We start from the raw sequence: 18,624 nt of genomic DNA on the forward strand, positions 1-18,624 counted from the left end.
AGATTCTTTTAATCTATAACAGCTTAACCTCTCTTTTATTCCCTTCAATCTTTTTTTGTTTGTTTTTTATTTTTTGGCGGCTGGCCAGTGCAGGGTTCCAAACGCTTGACCTTGGTGTTATAACACCATGCTCTAACCAACTGAGCTAACTGGCCATCCCCCAATCTTTTATTAAAGAAATTGGGTCATTTATTCTGTAGAATTCCCCACAATATGGATTTAGCTGATTGAATCAAGGACCTGTTCCTGGTATTTTCTGTAAACTGGTAGTTAGATCTGGAGCCTTGATTAGATTTGGGGTCAATTCTCTTGGCAAGAAGCGTCTTTGGGTGGTGGTGTGTAGTTTGTACTGTATCACATTGAGAGGTACAGAATACTGTAGCTGGTTGTCCTCTCTTTGGGGTGCTGAGATTGATCATTAGGTTCCTAAATCCAGTATTTCATCAGAGGATACACAAGATGACTTTTTTTCTAATTCTGTTAGTCCTTCTGCATTTATTCTTTGAAATTATTCTATAAAATAGAACTTTGCCTTCATCAGCTATTTGGTTGCCTAGAAATACATTTTGTACAAAAACAAAGTCAGATTAAGTGCTTTCCCTGTATTTATCAATTTTCAGAATAATGAATTGGTGGCCTAGCATCTTTAAAGGTGTCCATCAAGGCTTTTGTTTTGTTTTGTTTTTTGAAGTATCGTTATGAACTCAGGGATTACTTAATATATTTGATGTGTTTTAATCACAGCTGCTATCAAAAATTTTTTTCAAACAGCTTTATTGAAGTATAATTGACATATAATAAATGTCTCATATTTAAAGTATACAATTTGAGAAATTTGACATATATATATACACACACATGAAGCTATCACCACTATCAAGAAAGTGAACATAACCATCACTCCCCAAAGCTTCCTCATGCCTGTTTTTCCTCCCTCCCTTGTCAACCAGTGATCCGCTGTCACTATAGACTTGTTTGCATTTTCCAGAATTTTATATAAATGGATAAATGAATCATACTGCATGCAGTTTGACTTTTACTCAGTATAAATATTTTCAGAATCATCCATGCCATTGTCTGTATCAGTGATGCAGTACTTTTTTTTTTTTTTTCCCTGCAGCTGGCCTGCACAGGGATTTGAACTCTTGACCTTGGTGTTATAACACCATGCTGTAACCAACTGAGCTAACTGGCCACCCGGCATTACTTTTTATTGCTGAGTAATATTCTGTTTTATGGATATGCCATACCTTCTTTATTCATTTGCCTGTTGATGAACATTTGGGTTGTTTCCATCTTGTGGGTATTACAAATAAAGCTACAATGAAAGTTCATATGCATGTTTTTGCATGGGCATATGCTTTTATATCTCTTAAGCAAATGCCTAGTGTAGAATGGCTGGATCATATGGTAGGTGCATGTCTAACTTTTTAAGAAATTTCCAAACTGTTTTCCAAAATGCATGCACTACTTGACATTTCCACCAGCAATGTATGAGAGTTCTAGTTGCTTCACCTCCTCACCAACAGTTGTATGATCAGTTTTTACAATCTCAGCCATTCTAAAATAGTATCTCATTATGGTTTTAATTTGCATTTCTCCAGTGACTTTGATGTTAGCATCTTTTCACGTGGTTCTTTGCCATCAGTAAATCTTTGGAGAAATGTCTATTGAAATCTTTTGTCCGTTTTTTAGTGGGTTGTTTTCTTATTATTGAGTTTTGAGAGTTCTTTATACTGGATATAAATCCTTTATCAGATGTATGATTCACATATACTTTTCCCAGTCTGTGGCTTGTCTTTTCATCCTTTTAACAATGTCTTTTAAAGAATAGAAGTTTTTAATTTTGATGTCAATTTTTTCTTTTATGATTGTGCTTTTTGGTGTCTCATCTAAAAAAATCTTTGCCTAACCAAAGATCCCAAAGATTTTCTCCTACATTTTACTCTAGAAAGTTTATAGTAAGTCTTGAAGTCAGATCCAACTTTGTTCATTTTCAAAGTTGCTTTGGCTATTCTAAGTCTTTTGAATTTTTGTATAGAACCAACTTGTCAATTTCTACAAAAATGCCTGCTGGGATTTTGATTGCAATTGAGTTGAATCTATAGGTCAGTTTTGGGAGAAATGCCATCTTAACAATATTGAGTCTTCTGACCCATTAACATGGTATATTTCTCCATTTATTCATAGCTTCTGTAATCCCCCTCAGCAATGTTTTCTAGTTTTCAGTACACTATATGAGTCTTGCACTTCTGTTGTCAAATTTATCTCTAAGTATTTAATATTTTTAATGCATCTCCTAAGAATAGTAGAAGAAGCCATTCATATAATCTTTTGGTTTCACCTTCTATTGTTTCTTTTTTGAAGATATAAACTAGGATGTAAATTTATTTTTATCACTACTCTCCACCCACTCACACACAGTCACACACATAAAATTGAACAGAATGCAGCATCTGCCCTTTGCCTTTTTCCTCTTACTGTATCCCAGAGATTCCCTCATGTCAATATATGTCAATACATTCCCAATATACCTTCCTCGTTACCCTTTACAGCTGTATCATCCTTTACTGTAGGGATGATCTGTAGTGTATTAACCAGCTCTTTGGCTGGCTGGCTGTTTGGATGGTTTCCAGTCATTTGCTATTACAGCTGGTGCTGCGGTGAATAGCCTCATGCAGACATCATCTTATATTTTCACCTGGAATTTGCTGAGTGCCATTAATGGGCCAGGTCCTGCATGACCCACAGGAGATTCAGGGACAAATCTAACCAAGCCCAGCATAGCAGGAGTGGAGGACCCTGTAGCCATCTTGGGGCTGGGCCAGGAATATGTCTACAGAGCCCTGGGAGATAGGGGGAGGCTGCTCTGGGATGGGGATTGTGGTGTGTCTGGCCTTCTGGAAGCCTAGCAGTCAGACTTACTCCTCTTCCTCTTTGGCCAGACTTGGTCTTTGTGGGAAAGAGGGGGAGGGGAAAGGCCAGGACTTTGTGGTCAGGAAGGGTGTTCTAGAATGAGAGAGGTCACATGTGGAGACGATCAGGGTAGAAGTGGAGGCTGCTGGAGCTGGGAGGCCATGCTGGGGATAGAGACCTCCACATGAACATGGAGGTCTGGGTAGAGAGCCACAGCGGGTAGGCTGAAGGGAGAAAACTGGATATGCATTAGTGACGTCAGCATTATGAGGCTGTGTGCATCCAGAGGGTCATCACCCAAATCTCCCATAAATCCCTCGCTCCTCCACCTCCCAGCGTGATTCCCTCTTCCAGGCAGGCATGTGGCGGTGGTGAGAAGCAAATGTTTTGAAGCCAGACTGTGTGAGTTCAAGTTTTGGCCCTACATCTTGGGCAAGTAAAATGGGAAGAATGATATTATCTGCCACACACAGCTATACAAGTGACAGGGGAGAAAGAACACAAAGTTGAAGCCAAGGGCTGGTGCACGGCGAGCCCTCATGATGGGGTAGCAGTGTTCATAGCTGTGACTGCTACTGTTATTATTACTTTTCCCTCAGAGCTCTTCCATCTGGGCTGGACACAGAGACGGACTTTTTCCCCCTGAAAGTGGTGTGAGCACAAATTAACTGTTTGGATGTCAAGGTGAAGATTTGGGTCGGAGGTCAATGAGAATGATTCTAGGGCTCACTCTCACCCTGCCCCCACTCAGCTCTAGTGTGTTTGTTGACCTGTATGCCCCCCAACACACACACACATGCAGACACATGCACAATCACACACACGTGCGCATGCCCACACATACACTGGCACAATCCCTGTGAAAGTAGTTCTCAGTAAGGTAGAGGCAATGAGTAAATGGACAGATGAGTGAGTTTTTCACCTCAGTCCCTGGCAATCAGCACTGAGGGCTCTTACAGGCAGGTGGGCAGGGCTGACCAGGCCAAAAGCTCCAACTACAAGCCTCGATGGCTATTTTGGGGACGAATGACCCACCACTTCCAATGACTTGCTCCTAAATGGCGTCTAATTTCATTAAGCCTTGGAAACAGTGACATCACAAGTGCCTGCCCAGTAGCCGCCCACATATGGCGAACCACAGAGTGATCTGAGATTCATCTGCAAGAGCAGGGGAGAAGTGAGGTCCCAAAACAGCCAATGTTAAAATAGCAAAGCTGAGGCATTCTGCTATGAAAAGAAATTACAGATGAAATCCATTAGTCAGATATTTCCAGTGGCAGTTTGCTTGCTTGGGGAAGACACACATGTGTTTATTTTGGGTTAGGTTATATAGCCGCTATTCCTGGCTCCATAGGCTAGATGTAGCCCATAAAGTGAATTTCTATTAAGCAAATCCTATATTCTTGTTGACTTTCAGTACCGACGTTGACATATGTTCTCATGGAATTTGTTTTATCCTAAGGTGTGATGAAGCTAGAGGTATGGATTTGGCACCTTTTTGATTAAAATAGTGACACTTGGACTTTCTTGTACTTACTGCACCATTATAGCAAGTCACCAAGTAAACCCGGATGGACGTTATCTTTTCCCTGTGGGTTCCTCTGTCCAGTTTTCCAAGTGCTCTCTGCCTTCTCAGGCACAGAACAAAAAGGGAAAGGAAAAGACTGCCTACCTCTAGGTTGCTGGTCTCCGTAGGGAACATCCAGGCAGTGGCTGTGACTTCACCCAGCAGGAGCAGAGCAACTGGAGGCCCCTTAGAGCACAAGATCAACAGGAAAATGAGTTTCCACATGTGAAGTTTTATTATACATGTAACAGGGTTTCTCACCTCCATAAATATTGATGTTTTGGACCAGTAATGCTTCATTGGGGGGGGGGGGGGACATCCTGTTCACTGTGGGATGTTGGCAGCATCCCTGGCCTCTACCCACTAGGTGCCAGTAGCACCCCCACCCCTAATTGTGACAACCAAAAAGATGTTGCCAAATGTCCCCCGAGAGGCAAAACCTCTCCTGGTTGAGAACGTTGACATACAGCTTTTCCAGGGCATGGGAGATACCAAGGGTTCACAAGCTTTTTATTGGCTTGTTTTTGTTTTTGTTTTAAATACTCACTTTAATTATACCTTGAACTGGGCAAGTCACTCCTCTTGAGGCTTCCGTTTTCTCTTCTGTAAAATGAATGGGTTGGACGCAGTGATCTCAGAGAACCTTCTAGAGCTGGCAGTGGAGACTGTGGAGGGCACCAGGTTCCGGGTGTCTCTTTTGGATTGTGTCACAGCAAGTGAGAAACCCCCTGCCCTCCTGGCTCAGTTACTACTTCATTGTCTCAGTTCCTGGTATCCAGGTCAGTCTTCCTTAAATCCAGTTGATTGTTCTCTCTCTGTAACTTAAGCCCATTTCGCCTTTTTTTAAAAGTGAAACTTGTAAATATCCACACAAGTAGAGAGAACAGTACAAGGAACCACTGTGTACCCATCACCCAGCTTCCCCACCATCCATTTCCTCTTAATCTTGTTTTTAAAGCCAGCCAGTAGGCCTTACTTATGCTGTAGAGATCCATTCACTGACTCAGTTCCCCAAGGGCTTGGGTCCGGCAGAGAGGAAGGCCGGAGAGGAAGGGCCCAGGACCTGCCCTTGAGAAGTTCAGTCTAGATGGAGGGCAGGGAGAGAGCACTTTTTATTTTCTATTTTTTAATTTATTTTATTTTATTTTTATTATTTTTTTTTCTTTTTGGCGGCTGACAGGTAGGGGATCCGAACCCTTGACCGTGGTGTTATCAGCACATACTCTACCAAGTGAGCTAACTGGCCAGCCTACATTTTTTATTTGACAACCATAAAGAATCCATCCTTTAGCTTTCTCTGTTTGAGGCTAAGCTATCCCGTTTCTTTAACCTCTTTTCCTAAGAAGTATTTTCCATTCAGAAGGGCCCAGTTTGTCCCAACATGGTTGGGAAAAGCAGTAAGAACATTAATTAGGCCTGGATTTAGATTCCTGCATGGTGTTTCATAGGTGTTGTGAGCTTAGCCAAGTCACCAACCTCTCTGAGCCTCATCTGTAAAATGAGATAACAATCCCTAACTTGCAAGTTGGTTGAGAGAATTGGATGAGAACGTGCCGGTAAGGGGCCTAGCATGACTGTAGCTCACAGCAGGTTTACACTGTTTCCCTTTCCCCTCCCCCATTCTCTTTACACTTTCCTCCACATTCTCCTGATGGTGAGGTGGCCACAACTGGTCACATTACTGCAGCAGGGGACTGACTAATGTGAGACAGAGAAGACAGCTCACTTCCTTGTCCGTCACATGCCTGAGGTTCTCACCAGCCTCCCGATGGCCCATTTTCTCAGTGACATTTACTGCTGACTCACTTGACTTGTGGTCAGCTCTGAAACCAGGGTCTTTTTCAGCTCTCCCTTTACCCCACCACTACTCCCAGCTTGGGTCTTTGGCATGGGAATGGAGTCATTATTAGAGTATGTTGTGTTTAGGTGGCCCTTGCCAAGGAGCCAAAAGTATTGCTAGACTGGCAGCTTCATAAGGGCAGGGCTGTGTTTGCCTTGGTCACTTACATTTCCCCACCATTTAGAACATTGCCTGATATAGTAAGTGATTAGTAAATATCTGATGGATGAATTAGTGAATTTTGAACTGGTTCCTGTCTTCTGTGAGAGTCCCATCTGCTCTGGGGCAGCGTCCTTGGAAAAGCAGATGAGCGAAATCTTGAGACCTTAATCTGATTTACCAAGGAATGCGCTCTAAGCTGATTCTCATGAGTACAGGGCACTGGAAGGACCAAGGCCTGTGGGCTGAGACTTCGGTTTGAATCTCAGCTCTGCTCCTCACTGGCTTGGTGACTTTTAGTAAGTAGCTTCCACTTGAACTTTAGTTTTCTCCCTGGAAAAATGAGATACCAGTATCTGCCAGGGTTATTGTGAGAATTAAATGGAAATACATATGTCGAAGTGCCCAGCATGGGCTGGAGGTGGTCATGGTTAAGCATCATTTACTCTTTCCAGAGCACCTACTTGTTTTGATTGCCTGTTATAGTTTAATCCAAGCCTCACCTCCCAAGTCCTCTGTCTTACAACTTTATTCACCCAGCCTCCCCCTATCCCCACCATCAGCAAAAACATACTCTGCCTGACACCCAGCATTTTATTCAGCAAATATTCCTTAAACCAGCACCTCAAATTCAGATGCCTTCAGGAACCAAACATGTGTGAAAAAAGGCCAAGTGGGGTTTTTTATCTTTAAAAACTTTTTTTCTAAGTGCTTTTTTTTGGGGGGGGGGGGTGGTACAAGGACAGAACCCCATCAACTGAGCTCACCGGGCAGCTCTAGGTGGGATTTTTAAATAGCATCTCCTCCTTTACACTTTTAAAAATTTTCTGTTAAATTGGAAAAAATTTCACTCTTCATTTTGAAATAATATCAGACTTGCTCCCAGAATTGCAGAAATAGTACAAAGAGTTCCCTATGTCTTTTACCCAAGTTTCCCCAAATGTTAACCTCTTACATAACCATAATACCATTATCAAAACCAGGAAAATAGCATTATACAATACTATTGACCAATCTACAGATCTTACTCAAATTTTATCAAATGTTTCACTGATGTTCTTTTTCTAATCCAGAATTTCACACCAGATTTAGCTGTCATGTCTCTTTAGTCTCTAATCTGTGACAGTTCTTCAGTCTTTATTTGACTTTTATGACCTTAACACTTTTGACAAATAAATGCTGGCCAGTTATTTTGTAGAATGCCCCTTGATGTGGGTTTGTTAGGTGTTTTCTCAAGATTAGATTGGAGTTGTGCATTTTTGGCAAGATCCCAGCAGAAGTGATGTTGTGCCCTCCTCAGTGCAGTGTGTCTCAGAGGCACATGGTGCTGGTATGTCTCCTGACTGGTGATGTTCACTTTCTTCACTTGGCTAAGATGATGCGCACCAAGTTTCTCCACTGTGAAATTAACTCTTTCCCCTTTTTGTAATTAATAAGTCTTTTATAGGGAAGTACTTTGAAAGTATGTCACTGTGCTGTTCCTCAACAGACTTTTGATTGATTCGTTTATTTATATCTGTGTAGATTCATGGCTTCCTGTTTTATCCATTGGGTTATAATCTATGACTCATTTATTTTGATGCTCTCATTCTTCCTTCTTTGGCCATGAGAGCCCCCTCAAGCTGGCTTCTTGTCCTTTTGACATGTCCCCTTCATTCTTGGAACACTTTCTTGCTTTCTGACATAGGAGGGTGGTCCAGGCTCATCTTACATTTTCCCTGCCCAGGCCAGGAGTTAGGCATTTTTCCAAGGAGCTCTGATTCCTTTGAGCAGAAAATAGTAATTAGAAGCCAAGATCTGGGTGCTACTTGCACTCACTGTTATTGGGCTTTCTCTGTTTCTGAACCCTCTCTATGGAAAGTGCTAGGACATGTAGTATATATGGTATGTATACACACACACATATTTCGGTATTTGTGTATATTGAAAATCATGAATTCACACTGATACCTTCATTTCCACTCCAACACTACATGTTTGTACCTCCCTTCCTCAACACTGAGGCACCTGGCCCCCATTATCCTTAATATGTGTATATATTATACATATGTGTATAACAGTCTGCCATCTCTTTTCTCCTCACCCTTTTTGAGCTCTGATACTCTGCCCTGGGCTACCCTATCTCACCCTGAATGACCTCTGACTTCCCACCAAACTCCCAGTTTCAAAACAATAGCTCATTATTTTTTAAACTATGAGACTTGGTTTCTGTCTGTGGGCCCTGAGGGTGACCTGGACCAGAAATCTGAGTTGTTAGCTGCCTGGGGCATCTTGATCCCCGGGCACTGCTGTCAATTCAGTTTTCAGCTGGAAGAGAACTTTTGGATCCCTTGTGTACCCCCTTATTTTACAATTAGGGAAACTGAGGCCCAGCAAGAGAGGATTTATCTGCTGGTCAAAGACCAAATTGGGGCAGAGTGAGGATGAAACCCCCTCCCACTGCTCTCTCCCCCTCCCCCACCCCCACCTGTCACTTGTTTTTCCAGTCTCCTTAGGAGAGCCCACGTGTCCTCCAGCCTGGCCCAGTGTGGCCTTTCTAAGACACAAAGCTAACTGCATTCTCCAGCTCTGCAGGGCTTCTCAGCACAAAAGATCACAAATTGGGTCCCTGGGCCTCATCTGATCTGTGGGCTTGTTCTGCAGAGTGTTGGCCCAATATTTAAAAATAGGGAACTTTCACATAAAATTCCAAATTTCTGGCTTCTCTTGATAAATCAGAAGATCTGGCCACCCTGAGCCCACACCTCTGCCTGGCAGTAATCAGCTAGAGCTCAGTGACACCTCCCCTCCTTTTTTGTTTTCTCCCCATTGCTTACCCCACCCCCAACTCCCAAATTCTCCAGTCTCTGACAGTAGGTTACCTGCTCGGCCCCTGTTGGTACTTGGCTTGAGACTCCTTGGCCATGGCCTGGCACTCAGGACCCTCTCATCCCACCCCTCCCACCTCTCTGGCCCCCTGCCCCTGCATTCCCATCTCCTGCCCCATGTGGAAATCCATGCAGCACCCAGTATCCCAGGTTCGGTCCTATTTTTGGTCTTTGCTCTTGCTGTTCTCACTACCTGGGCTTCTCTTTCCCACCACCCACGTGCTCTATGCAGACATCACCTCCTGCAGGAAGCTTCACAGAGGAACCCAGGCCAATTAGGTGCCCCTTCTGGGTTCCTGCACCTGACCCATGAGGAAGTACCACTGCATTCTCCCTCCCTTACTTTCTTTGTCTCTACTGCTAATCTACAGGCTCATGGGGCCAAGGGCCAATTTTTATCTCCATGTCCCTAGTGCCTAAAAGAGCGCTCAGTGCACAGTAGGTGCTGCCTGTATGTTAGTCAAATGAGCATTGATAATAGTGGGAGCAAATACTCACATAGCACTTCCTGGGTGCCAGGCGTAGTTCTAAGTGCTCTATATGCACTCGTCATTTGACCCTCACCACTGTACTGTGAAATGGTTACTGTTGTTGCCCCCATTTTACAGACAAAGGAACTGAGGCACAGAGAGGCTAAGTGACTGACCCAAGGTCGCACAGTGGTGGAGTCACAGTTGAGCCCAGAGTCTGATTCCATGGCATATGCTCTTTTTAGAATAAGAGGGGTGAGGAGGTATGGATAGTTGAGTTGCATGGACCCCCTCCGTCCTGACCACACCCCAGCCCCAGTTTCTAGTGCCCTTAGGGACCCAAGCCTGTGCTGATAGGTGAGCAGGCAGCAGAGAAAGTGATACCTTTTAATTTGGTGGCCCACAGGAATTTTTTCTCCCCTGAGGTCTTAAACTGAGCATGTTTCATGTGTAATTAGGGTGAGCACACAGAGGCAAGTGTCATCCTTGCGCAAGATTTCCACATTGCACTGAACTTAGCAGGACGCACTTTGTTTCCCAGTCACCAAAGAGAAACCACATTCTGGCCTGTCACCCCTGAGGGCCAGAGCAGCCGCATCAGGTTCTAACCAAGAGCCTGGGAATGTTGTGTGGACTGAAGGCTTTGCTGATGAAACTGCTGTGTGAGAACTGTGTGCTGCTTAGGTTCAAGTGAAGAGGAGGAAAGCAAGCGGTTGCTCGGAGCCTCTCCTGTGAACTCTCTGCATCGACTTCTTTAGGCATTTATTTCCCTCACCCTTTAACCTTACAGGGTCTAGTCATCATAGCTCCATTTTTACAGATGAGGAAGCTGATGTTCAGAGAGGTGAAGTCATTTGTCTAAGGTCATACAGTGAGGAAGGGGACCAGCTGAGATTTGAACTGGGCCAGTCTGATTCCAGGGTCTTAACTCTTAAATAGATAGTTGTAAAGCAGGGCCAGAATTAAACCTGTGTCTGTGATACCAAAACCCCGAATTCTTCCAGCACACCCCATGACTTCCCTGTGCTCTGATGGGATCCATAAGAAAAAAGGGCACCTGTCTGCTTCTGGGGAGAAAAACCCCATTAGACAGAGCCAGCGCCATCTCCAGCTGATGCCAGATCTTATGTTAGCCTTATGCCTTAGAGTTAAGAAGAATCTCCAAGAAGCAGCCAGCAGGAGCTGGTGGGGGCTGCAGGAGGGAGTGGAAACAGGAGGAGGAGGTGGAGGCAGGGACAGGAAGAGGGGGCAGAGAGGTCACAGGGAGCAAGAATGCAGCGCCGCCATAGAACTCAAGAAAGACTACGTTTCCCTATTTCCTCTCATGTCAGAGGAACCCAAGACTCAGGTGTTCAATTCTGCAATTATTTATCGACTGCCTGCTATGTGCCAGGCCCATGCTAGGGGTTTGGGGACATGTCTGGTGGCAAAACTGACAAGGTCCCTATCCACACAAGAGGTTACATTCTGATTATGGGAAAAGACCCACCAAGAAGTGAAAACACGTGTAAACAAATGACTGGGCAAGGTCATTTGTAACAACTCTGGTGATAAGTGTTATGAAGGAAATATGACAAGGGGATGTGATCAGAAGATGGGGTTGGGGTTAGGGTTTCTGTCAGAGGCCTGTTGGAGGATGTGTCCCGAAAGAGTGGAAAGAGCTAGTTCTGGGAAGAACCATGGCTTGCTGACCACATGGGACACCTGCCAGCTGCCTTGAGACCCACTCTTTGTGTGTACCTCACCCCTATCCCATTTGCTCTCCACTTGCAGGTTTGACATCTACAGGAAGGTGCCCAAGGACCTTACGCAGCCAACGTATACCGGAGCCATTAGTGAGTAATAACCTCTCCCGACCCCTTCTTTCCCCCACCCCCGGCACCTGTGCCTTCTCTCTGTGCAGAACTTCTAGGTCAGGGAGGATAGAAAAATAGGAGGGAGGGAGGAAATGGGGAGCATCTTGCCAGCCTGTCATGTATTTTCTCATTTCATCTCTGTCCTTACTGTAACCCTGCAAGATACAGGCATCATCTGTTTCTGGAAGGATACACAAGAAATTATCAATAGCAGCTGCCTCTGGGGGAGTAAACTGGGGCTCAGGGGTAGCAGGGAGATTTGCATTTTTCTTCATACCTTTGAAACGATTTGAGTTTCACTTAAGCATGTTTTTACCCATTTTTAAAAAATCACAATCTCAAACCCATTCTTCAATAAAAGGAACCAGGGCTATTTAGAAAAATGGATGATTCCAGGGGTAGGCAGGGAAACCACAAAATGAGCCCCGAGCACCTGTGTCAGTGGAACCCAGGAGCCAACTTGAAGGAAGAACCCAAAGACCAGAGCTGGGGCAATTTGAGTAACAAAAGAAGTAATGATGTTACTGGTTGAGAACCCAAAGGATTAAGAAAAAGTTCCCTGATTCCAGACTGATATCAATTAATGGGGGAGAAGAGACAAATCTTTCTTTACAAAAGAATTCCAAATAATACATGTAGATACTCTCCCATCCAGGAGGTAGCATTTAGTTCTCCCTCCTTGAGTGTGGGCTGGACTTAGTAACTTGCTTCTGGAGAATAGAGAACAGAAAGGAAAAACAGTAACTTTGCTATGGGAAAACCTGGAGACACAACCTAAACCAAGTGATGAAGGCTGGCGTCCTCAGCAGTAAGTCACATGGAAGTTGTGTACCTCTGATGTGATGTGTGGAGGCACCTCGCCTCTGTGGGATCACCCCCCAAAACAACAACCCAGTCTAATTATGAGAAAACATCACAACCCCAAATTGGGGGACAGGCTACAGGGTCCATGACCAGTACTCTTCACAAGTGGAAAGGCCTTGAAAAACTAAGGGAAGACCAAGGAACTGGGCCAAAAATTCAAATGAAGCTTCTTGCCCCATTCCCACAACCAACCAGCAGCTCACACCTCTTTCCTCAGTCTCTACCATCTCTCCCTTGTCTAGTTTGTTAACAATCAAGTGTGTATCCTTCTAGAATGTTTTGAAACATATTCAGGCTTTGATGTTCCTATACCATTATTTTAAACGCAAAAGGGCGCCTTCTGTACATACCATTCTTCTCCCCCTTTTTTACAATTGATATATCCTGGACACTTTTCCTACCAGCACATAAATGGCTACCACATTCTTCCTGCCAGCTATGACATATTCCATTCTCTGGCTGACCTATGGTTTATGTAACCAGCCCCAAAAGGGGGCATTCCCAATTCTGGTTCGTTGCTGTTACAGACACCCTTGTCCATATCTTTTTATGTCCTTGTATGGTTATTTCTGTAAGGTAACTTCTCTAGAGGAGGAATTACTGGGTCAGAGGGTATGTGCATTCTAAAATGTAGAAGGTCCTGCCAAATGGCCCTCCAGAGACAAGGTTTGATATGCAGTCCCAACCACAGTGCGCCAGACAGTGAATTCCCTTACATGAGAGGAAAGGCGTGAGGCATAGAAAGCCAGCCCTTAGCTACCATTTAATGAACAAATATTTATGAACCAGGTTCTGGGGCCAGGCCCCATGCCAAGTGCTAGGACCACGTTGATAAAAGGGCTTCCGTCTTTGTTCTTGAGCACACAGCTGAGCAGGGCAGGTAGACGCAGACACACAACATTTCATTATGTTGTGATGGGCACTATTAATAACTATGGAAAGAGCAAGGGCACGGGAGACTCACAGATCAGGGTTTGAATTTTGCCTCCTCCACTTACATGGATGTATGACCTTAGACAAATTCCTAGACTTCTCAGAATCTTGGATCTAGTGCCCTGTTTGCTGGCTTCACCAGATTTCCTACTAGCAAGCATTCTCTGGGGGTCACATTCCTACTGTCCAGTGCCTGAGTCAGTTTCAGAAGCAGTCTGGAGTCAGAGAGCCTTAGAGTCTCACCCAAACATGGATTGAAAAACCTTCCTCAAGCCTTCACTATCAGAAGGCCCTTCTGGTTGAAATACTTATCTGCCTTAATGTTTTTCATTCATTCATTCATTCAATAAATATTTATTCTGTACCTTCTCTGAGCCATGCTACAGTAGTGCTGTGACTTCATCTCTGTCCTCCCAGTCTGGGGCCAGGGGAGAGGGAACAGACACAACAGAGCATGTGTGATCAGGACCTTTGGACCTCTTGTGTCTTGGCTGAGCAGACACCGTGCTTTATCATGTCCACCTGCTGAGTTGATCAGGCTTTGGCCCAAGACTTGAAAAAGCACACAGGTTTCATAAAGAGGCCTTCTTCCCATCCCCATCCTCCCACCTCTTCTCTGGATTAAGTTAGAACTTAGTGGCATGTCCACAGGCATGGGGCAAGGAAGGCAGCTAGAAGAACTGGTCCATCTGAGTCAGCACTGACCTTCAAAAACAATCCCTATTTTGTGCCTGTGCATCATTACAGCATCCAGTGGGTTGTTGGGGCTTGGGGATAGGATTTGGGGAGTAGCACACGTGATTCTGAAATGTGGGTCCTATGTGATGCTGGTCAGAAAAAGTGCAAGATTCCAGATGGAGGATGTTTTGCCTGCTTGGTGAGATTCTTTTTCAGGAGATATAATTACCAGTTTGCAGGTGAGAAGGGAAGAACAGGAGCCAGGCAATGTGTATTGGTAATTGATCTTCTCCAATGGATTTGTTCAGCAGCTGGAGAAGATATTTGAAATTAATTTCTAAGCTGTAAAACACACACACATACACACACACACACAAACCATTGTCACTGTATAAACTGATGTGGAGCCTATTTAGACATAGATTGCTGAGTGAGCAAAGCCCAGTTGAAAAGGATGTGTTCATTATGCTGCTGTTTGCTTAGAAGAGAAAGGAATTTGTATATAGATCTATGCTTTTATGTCTGTGGAAGGACACATAAGACTGTAACAGGGAAGGGTGGATTGTGGACAGGAGAAAGAGACTCACAGATTATACCTTTTTATGCGGCTGGGTTTTTTTGTTGTTGTTGTTTTTATAATATGCATGTATTACCTACTTCTTAAAAAAAGCGAAACCCTTAAACACCATTCCTATACAACTTTTTTAAAGTTTGGAAGAAATTGGGAGTAGTTTCAGCATCATCTCGGTGTGGTTTTAGAGACTCAGCGGGCAGTCTGGGGACATCTCTCCCTTCACTTGGAGCCTGAGTTCTTGGGATTCCTTTTCTCAGGGCATTGGTTCTAGAACACATGGGTTCCAGTCCTGTCTCCCCTGCCCCATACAGGGTAGCCCTGGGCCAGTCTCTTCGTCAATCTGAGCCTCCATATCTACACCCTTAACATGGGATCATGCCCCGTCAGAGTTGGTGGGAGTGTGAAATGACAGGATGTCTGTTAATGTACTCATGACAGGGCGTGTAGTAGGTGCCCAACAAATATTTGAGATAGACGGATGGATGAATCAATGGATGGATGGATGGGTAGATCGATGGATTTTTGGCTGCTATTTTAAATAGACAGGTAGGTAGATAGACTAATAAAAATGATATAAATAACTGGCTTTAGCATCCTTGATGATGGCTCTGCCAGTTCAGGTGCAAGCTGCTAAAAATGCAGCAGAATTAGCAAGTGGGACTAGGAATTTTTTTCTTTCTTTTTGGGAAGCTAAGGGCCAACAACCTTGTCAAATCACCAAACACTCCCAACATCTCCCTGATGAAAGTCCTACTAATGAGCTAATATTCAAGTGATTATTACCTGCCAGGCACTGTTTCAAGCCCAATCTCCATGTTATTTAAATCCTCGGAGGAGCCCTATGAGGCAGGTACTATGACTTTTGCCATTTTACAGATGAGGAATCTGAGGCACAGAGACATTAAGAAACTTACCCAGGGACACACAGCAGGTTCAGTAGAGTCGTGGGGCTACAGTGTGACCCCAGAGCGTGAGCCCTTGCCCACTACACTCCTCTGTTATAAGCCCAGGTGAGGCATGTTCTGCCCTCCTTTTGTACTTTGGGGACTGATTCTCTGACTCATGCAATACCTGTTAGTGCCTTCTGCGTCCCCAGCCTCAGGCCAGGCACTGGAACTATGGAGTTTTTGCCTTCTGGGATATCAGTCTAGTGGAAGAAACAGCCACAGGTAACCAATAAAATGTGGAAAGTGTTCAAATAGAGACAGGGAGCACAGAGGAGAGTGACCAGCTCCACCTCTGATGATGGAGGAAGCTTCCCACCAGAAGGGACATTTGAGTTGGGCCTTAGCCTGGGAGAATGAGTAGAAGTTCACCCAGCAGAGAGGATAACCATGGAGGAATAGGGGAGATGCGGAAGATCATTCCAGGCATAGGAACAGAGATAATACATGCATTTCGGGAACAGCAAGCAGCTCGGTGTGGCTGGGTGGTTGGACGTTGTGGGGAGTGTCATAGATGGAGCTGGTGAGCTGAGGAGGGCCAGACTCTGGGGCACTTGTTATGTCCTGCCCCAAGCAATGACCTCAAGGGCTGCAAACGCCAATGTCTTCATGGGTAAGGCAGGTGAGATAAAGATGAGTGACGTGGGCTGACGCCAGAACTCTGGTCTAAACTCTGCATTTCAAACGCATCGAACCATTCTTCACTTCTGTAAAGAATTGTCTCTTCTCTTGAAGCACAGTTCTTGGTATTTTCATTTTCCTACTTCTGAGAGAGATGTGAGCACAGGGTTGATGGCACCACAGAGGATGGAGATAAATGGCATCAGACACTCTGCCTCAGCCTGGGAATCAGGGAGGCAGGAGGGAGGGATGGGGCTTGTGGCAAGCTGGTGGACTCAGATGCCATGTGGGAACAAGGGCTCAGTGTTCTGGAGAAACCAGAAATCTGGACTTTCATGTAAAAATCTCCTGATTCAATATGGACTCCAAATTTTAAAAAATATGTAGGTACTTCAAAAAGTTCATGGAAAAATACCATTAAAAGATAAGAATCTTTCTGTGAACTTTTTGAAGTATCCTCATATGTCACTCCAGAGGATTGACATATCCTCTGGAGTGACAACCAGAACACATTTGTTGGCCGCCAACTTGCAACCTCTGCTTTTGGCTGAATTCTGCATCAAAGAGCTCTTGTGGAAGAAAGCAGGGCTGGCCCCCAGAAGGATTGCCTGTGGGGGGAGGTTGATCCAGACCCGAGGGTCAGATCAGTACCAAAGGCAGCCTGCCTTCTGGCGGTGAAGCTGCTTTTTATTGAGGCCATGAGTAAGAAGGGACTTTAGGAACCCCTGCCCCCACCCTGCTTCTGGGGCCTCTTTTCTCCAAGGGTGGAGGAGGTGGGTGGGGTAGCCTCCCTGCATCAGCACCTACCACCCTTAACTGCTTGGACCTCTGTGTTGTTTCTTCCAGTCTCTATCTGCTGCTGCCTCTTCATCCTCTTCCTCTTCCTCTCGGAGCTCACCGGATTCATAACGACAGAAGTGTAAGTCACGCTTCCCTGATGGGGCCTTTCAGGGCCCTCTGGGACCCCAGACAAGAAGAGGGAGGGGTGTTAAAAAGGAGAGAGGTCTCCAAACCTTTCAACTTCTTCTTCCAAGCCTGTGGCATCGGTTGCCTCCCTGTTTCTAAAAAGGTTTTAAAGTTAGAGCAAAGGGGAATGGTGCTTTGATAAAGCTAAAGAGAACATTTAGGTTCAGTTCAGTGGGGGGAAGGGGAGCCTCCTGGGTTCATAGATGAACAGAAATAATTTGCTCATCTGTGCCATCCCTTTGTTTGGCCAGTGGGCTTTTTTACCTCTGAATCATCTCAGGGTCATTTGATGTGAGAGCAGAAGAGTTCAGAGAAATGGATATGCAGCTTCCTAGTGGAGGGGGGCGAAGTGTCCGACAGCAGAGCCCAGCCTCCTCCACTAAATGCGCTCTCATTTCTCAGGCCCACACTCAGTAAGGAATCAGTGTGGGCTTCCTGTCAGCGACTGACACAGAGTTAATCCATCCCTGATTCCAAGAATTATCGTCGTCCAGATAACCTAGTAAACACTCTGGGGAGTGTGTAACACAGAATGCCATTGGAATTATTCAGTTGCAACCTCATCGGATACCCCTCAGAGATGGAATTAGACCCAGGAGCTTGTTGCCTCTGGCACTGGCTTGAGGCTTCAAAGCCTCTTCATTTCTGTGTTTGCAACCCAGAAAGTCATCCTAGAGCTAGGCCCTGGCCACCCACTCCCTGTTCAACACTGGAATTTTATTTTTCAACTCATGGAATTTCTTGGTTTCCTTTGCCTCCCTCAGAGCCACAAGACAATAGGGAGCTAAAAATATAGCTGCTTAGCCCAAGATGGTTCTTGTTGTTATAAAGCATTATCATCTCTAATCCTGAAACCACCCCAGGATGTAGCTCTCTCCTTTTACAGAAGAGCAAACTGAGGCTCACAAAAGTGAAGGGACTTGCCACAGTCAAGGGTGGTGGTAGCTCCAAGGCCTGTCTGCCTTCTGAGCCCATGTGAGTGCTTGTCCTGCACACTGAATGGCCTGGTAAGATGGGAGCACTGGTCTTGCCTCCCCTTAACTGTTTCTGGATATAGCTTCCCACTTCCCACCTTCCCTGTCATTCTGATCCTGTTTTTAACCCTGATGGCACCAAAGCCTAGGGGGCCTCATAGAGTGGTAGGAAGAGCACTGGACAAGGTATCAGGAGACATAGGATCAGGTCTTTGCCTGTTTACTACTTTGCTGTGTGACCCTGGGCAAGTTACTGAACCTCTCTGGGTCTCAGTACTGCTGGCCAAATGAGGGAGGGTAGACCAGAGTCAAAGCTCCCTTCCAGATATGGAAGAGGCTTTGTCTGCTTCCCAAGACATGACCCACTGGTCATGCAAGGGTCAAAGAAGGGGTTT

At 45.0% G+C, this 18,624-nt stretch overlaps 1 protein-coding gene across 1 annotated transcript in view; it reads left to right on the plus strand.

The window, feature by feature from the left end:
- The window catches only part of ERGIC1 (endoplasmic reticulum-golgi intermediate compartment 1), a 103,932-nt gene that overhangs the window by 39,211 nt on the left and 46,097 nt on the right, over positions 1 to 18,624 (plus strand). The window contains exons 2-3 of the mRNA XM_063087017.1: positions 11,593 to 11,654; positions 17,136 to 17,208. Coding sequence (XP_062943087.1) covers positions 11,593 to 11,654; positions 17,136 to 17,208 — 135 coding nt within the window. The remainder of the gene's footprint in view (positions 1 to 11,592; positions 11,655 to 17,135; positions 17,209 to 18,624) is intronic.

Source organism: Cynocephalus volans, chromosome 2, assembly GCF_027409185.1.
Source record: "Cynocephalus volans isolate mCynVol1 chromosome 2, mCynVol1.pri, whole genome shotgun sequence".
Lineage (NCBI taxonomy): Eukaryota > Metazoa > Chordata > Mammalia > Dermoptera > Cynocephalidae > Cynocephalus > Cynocephalus volans.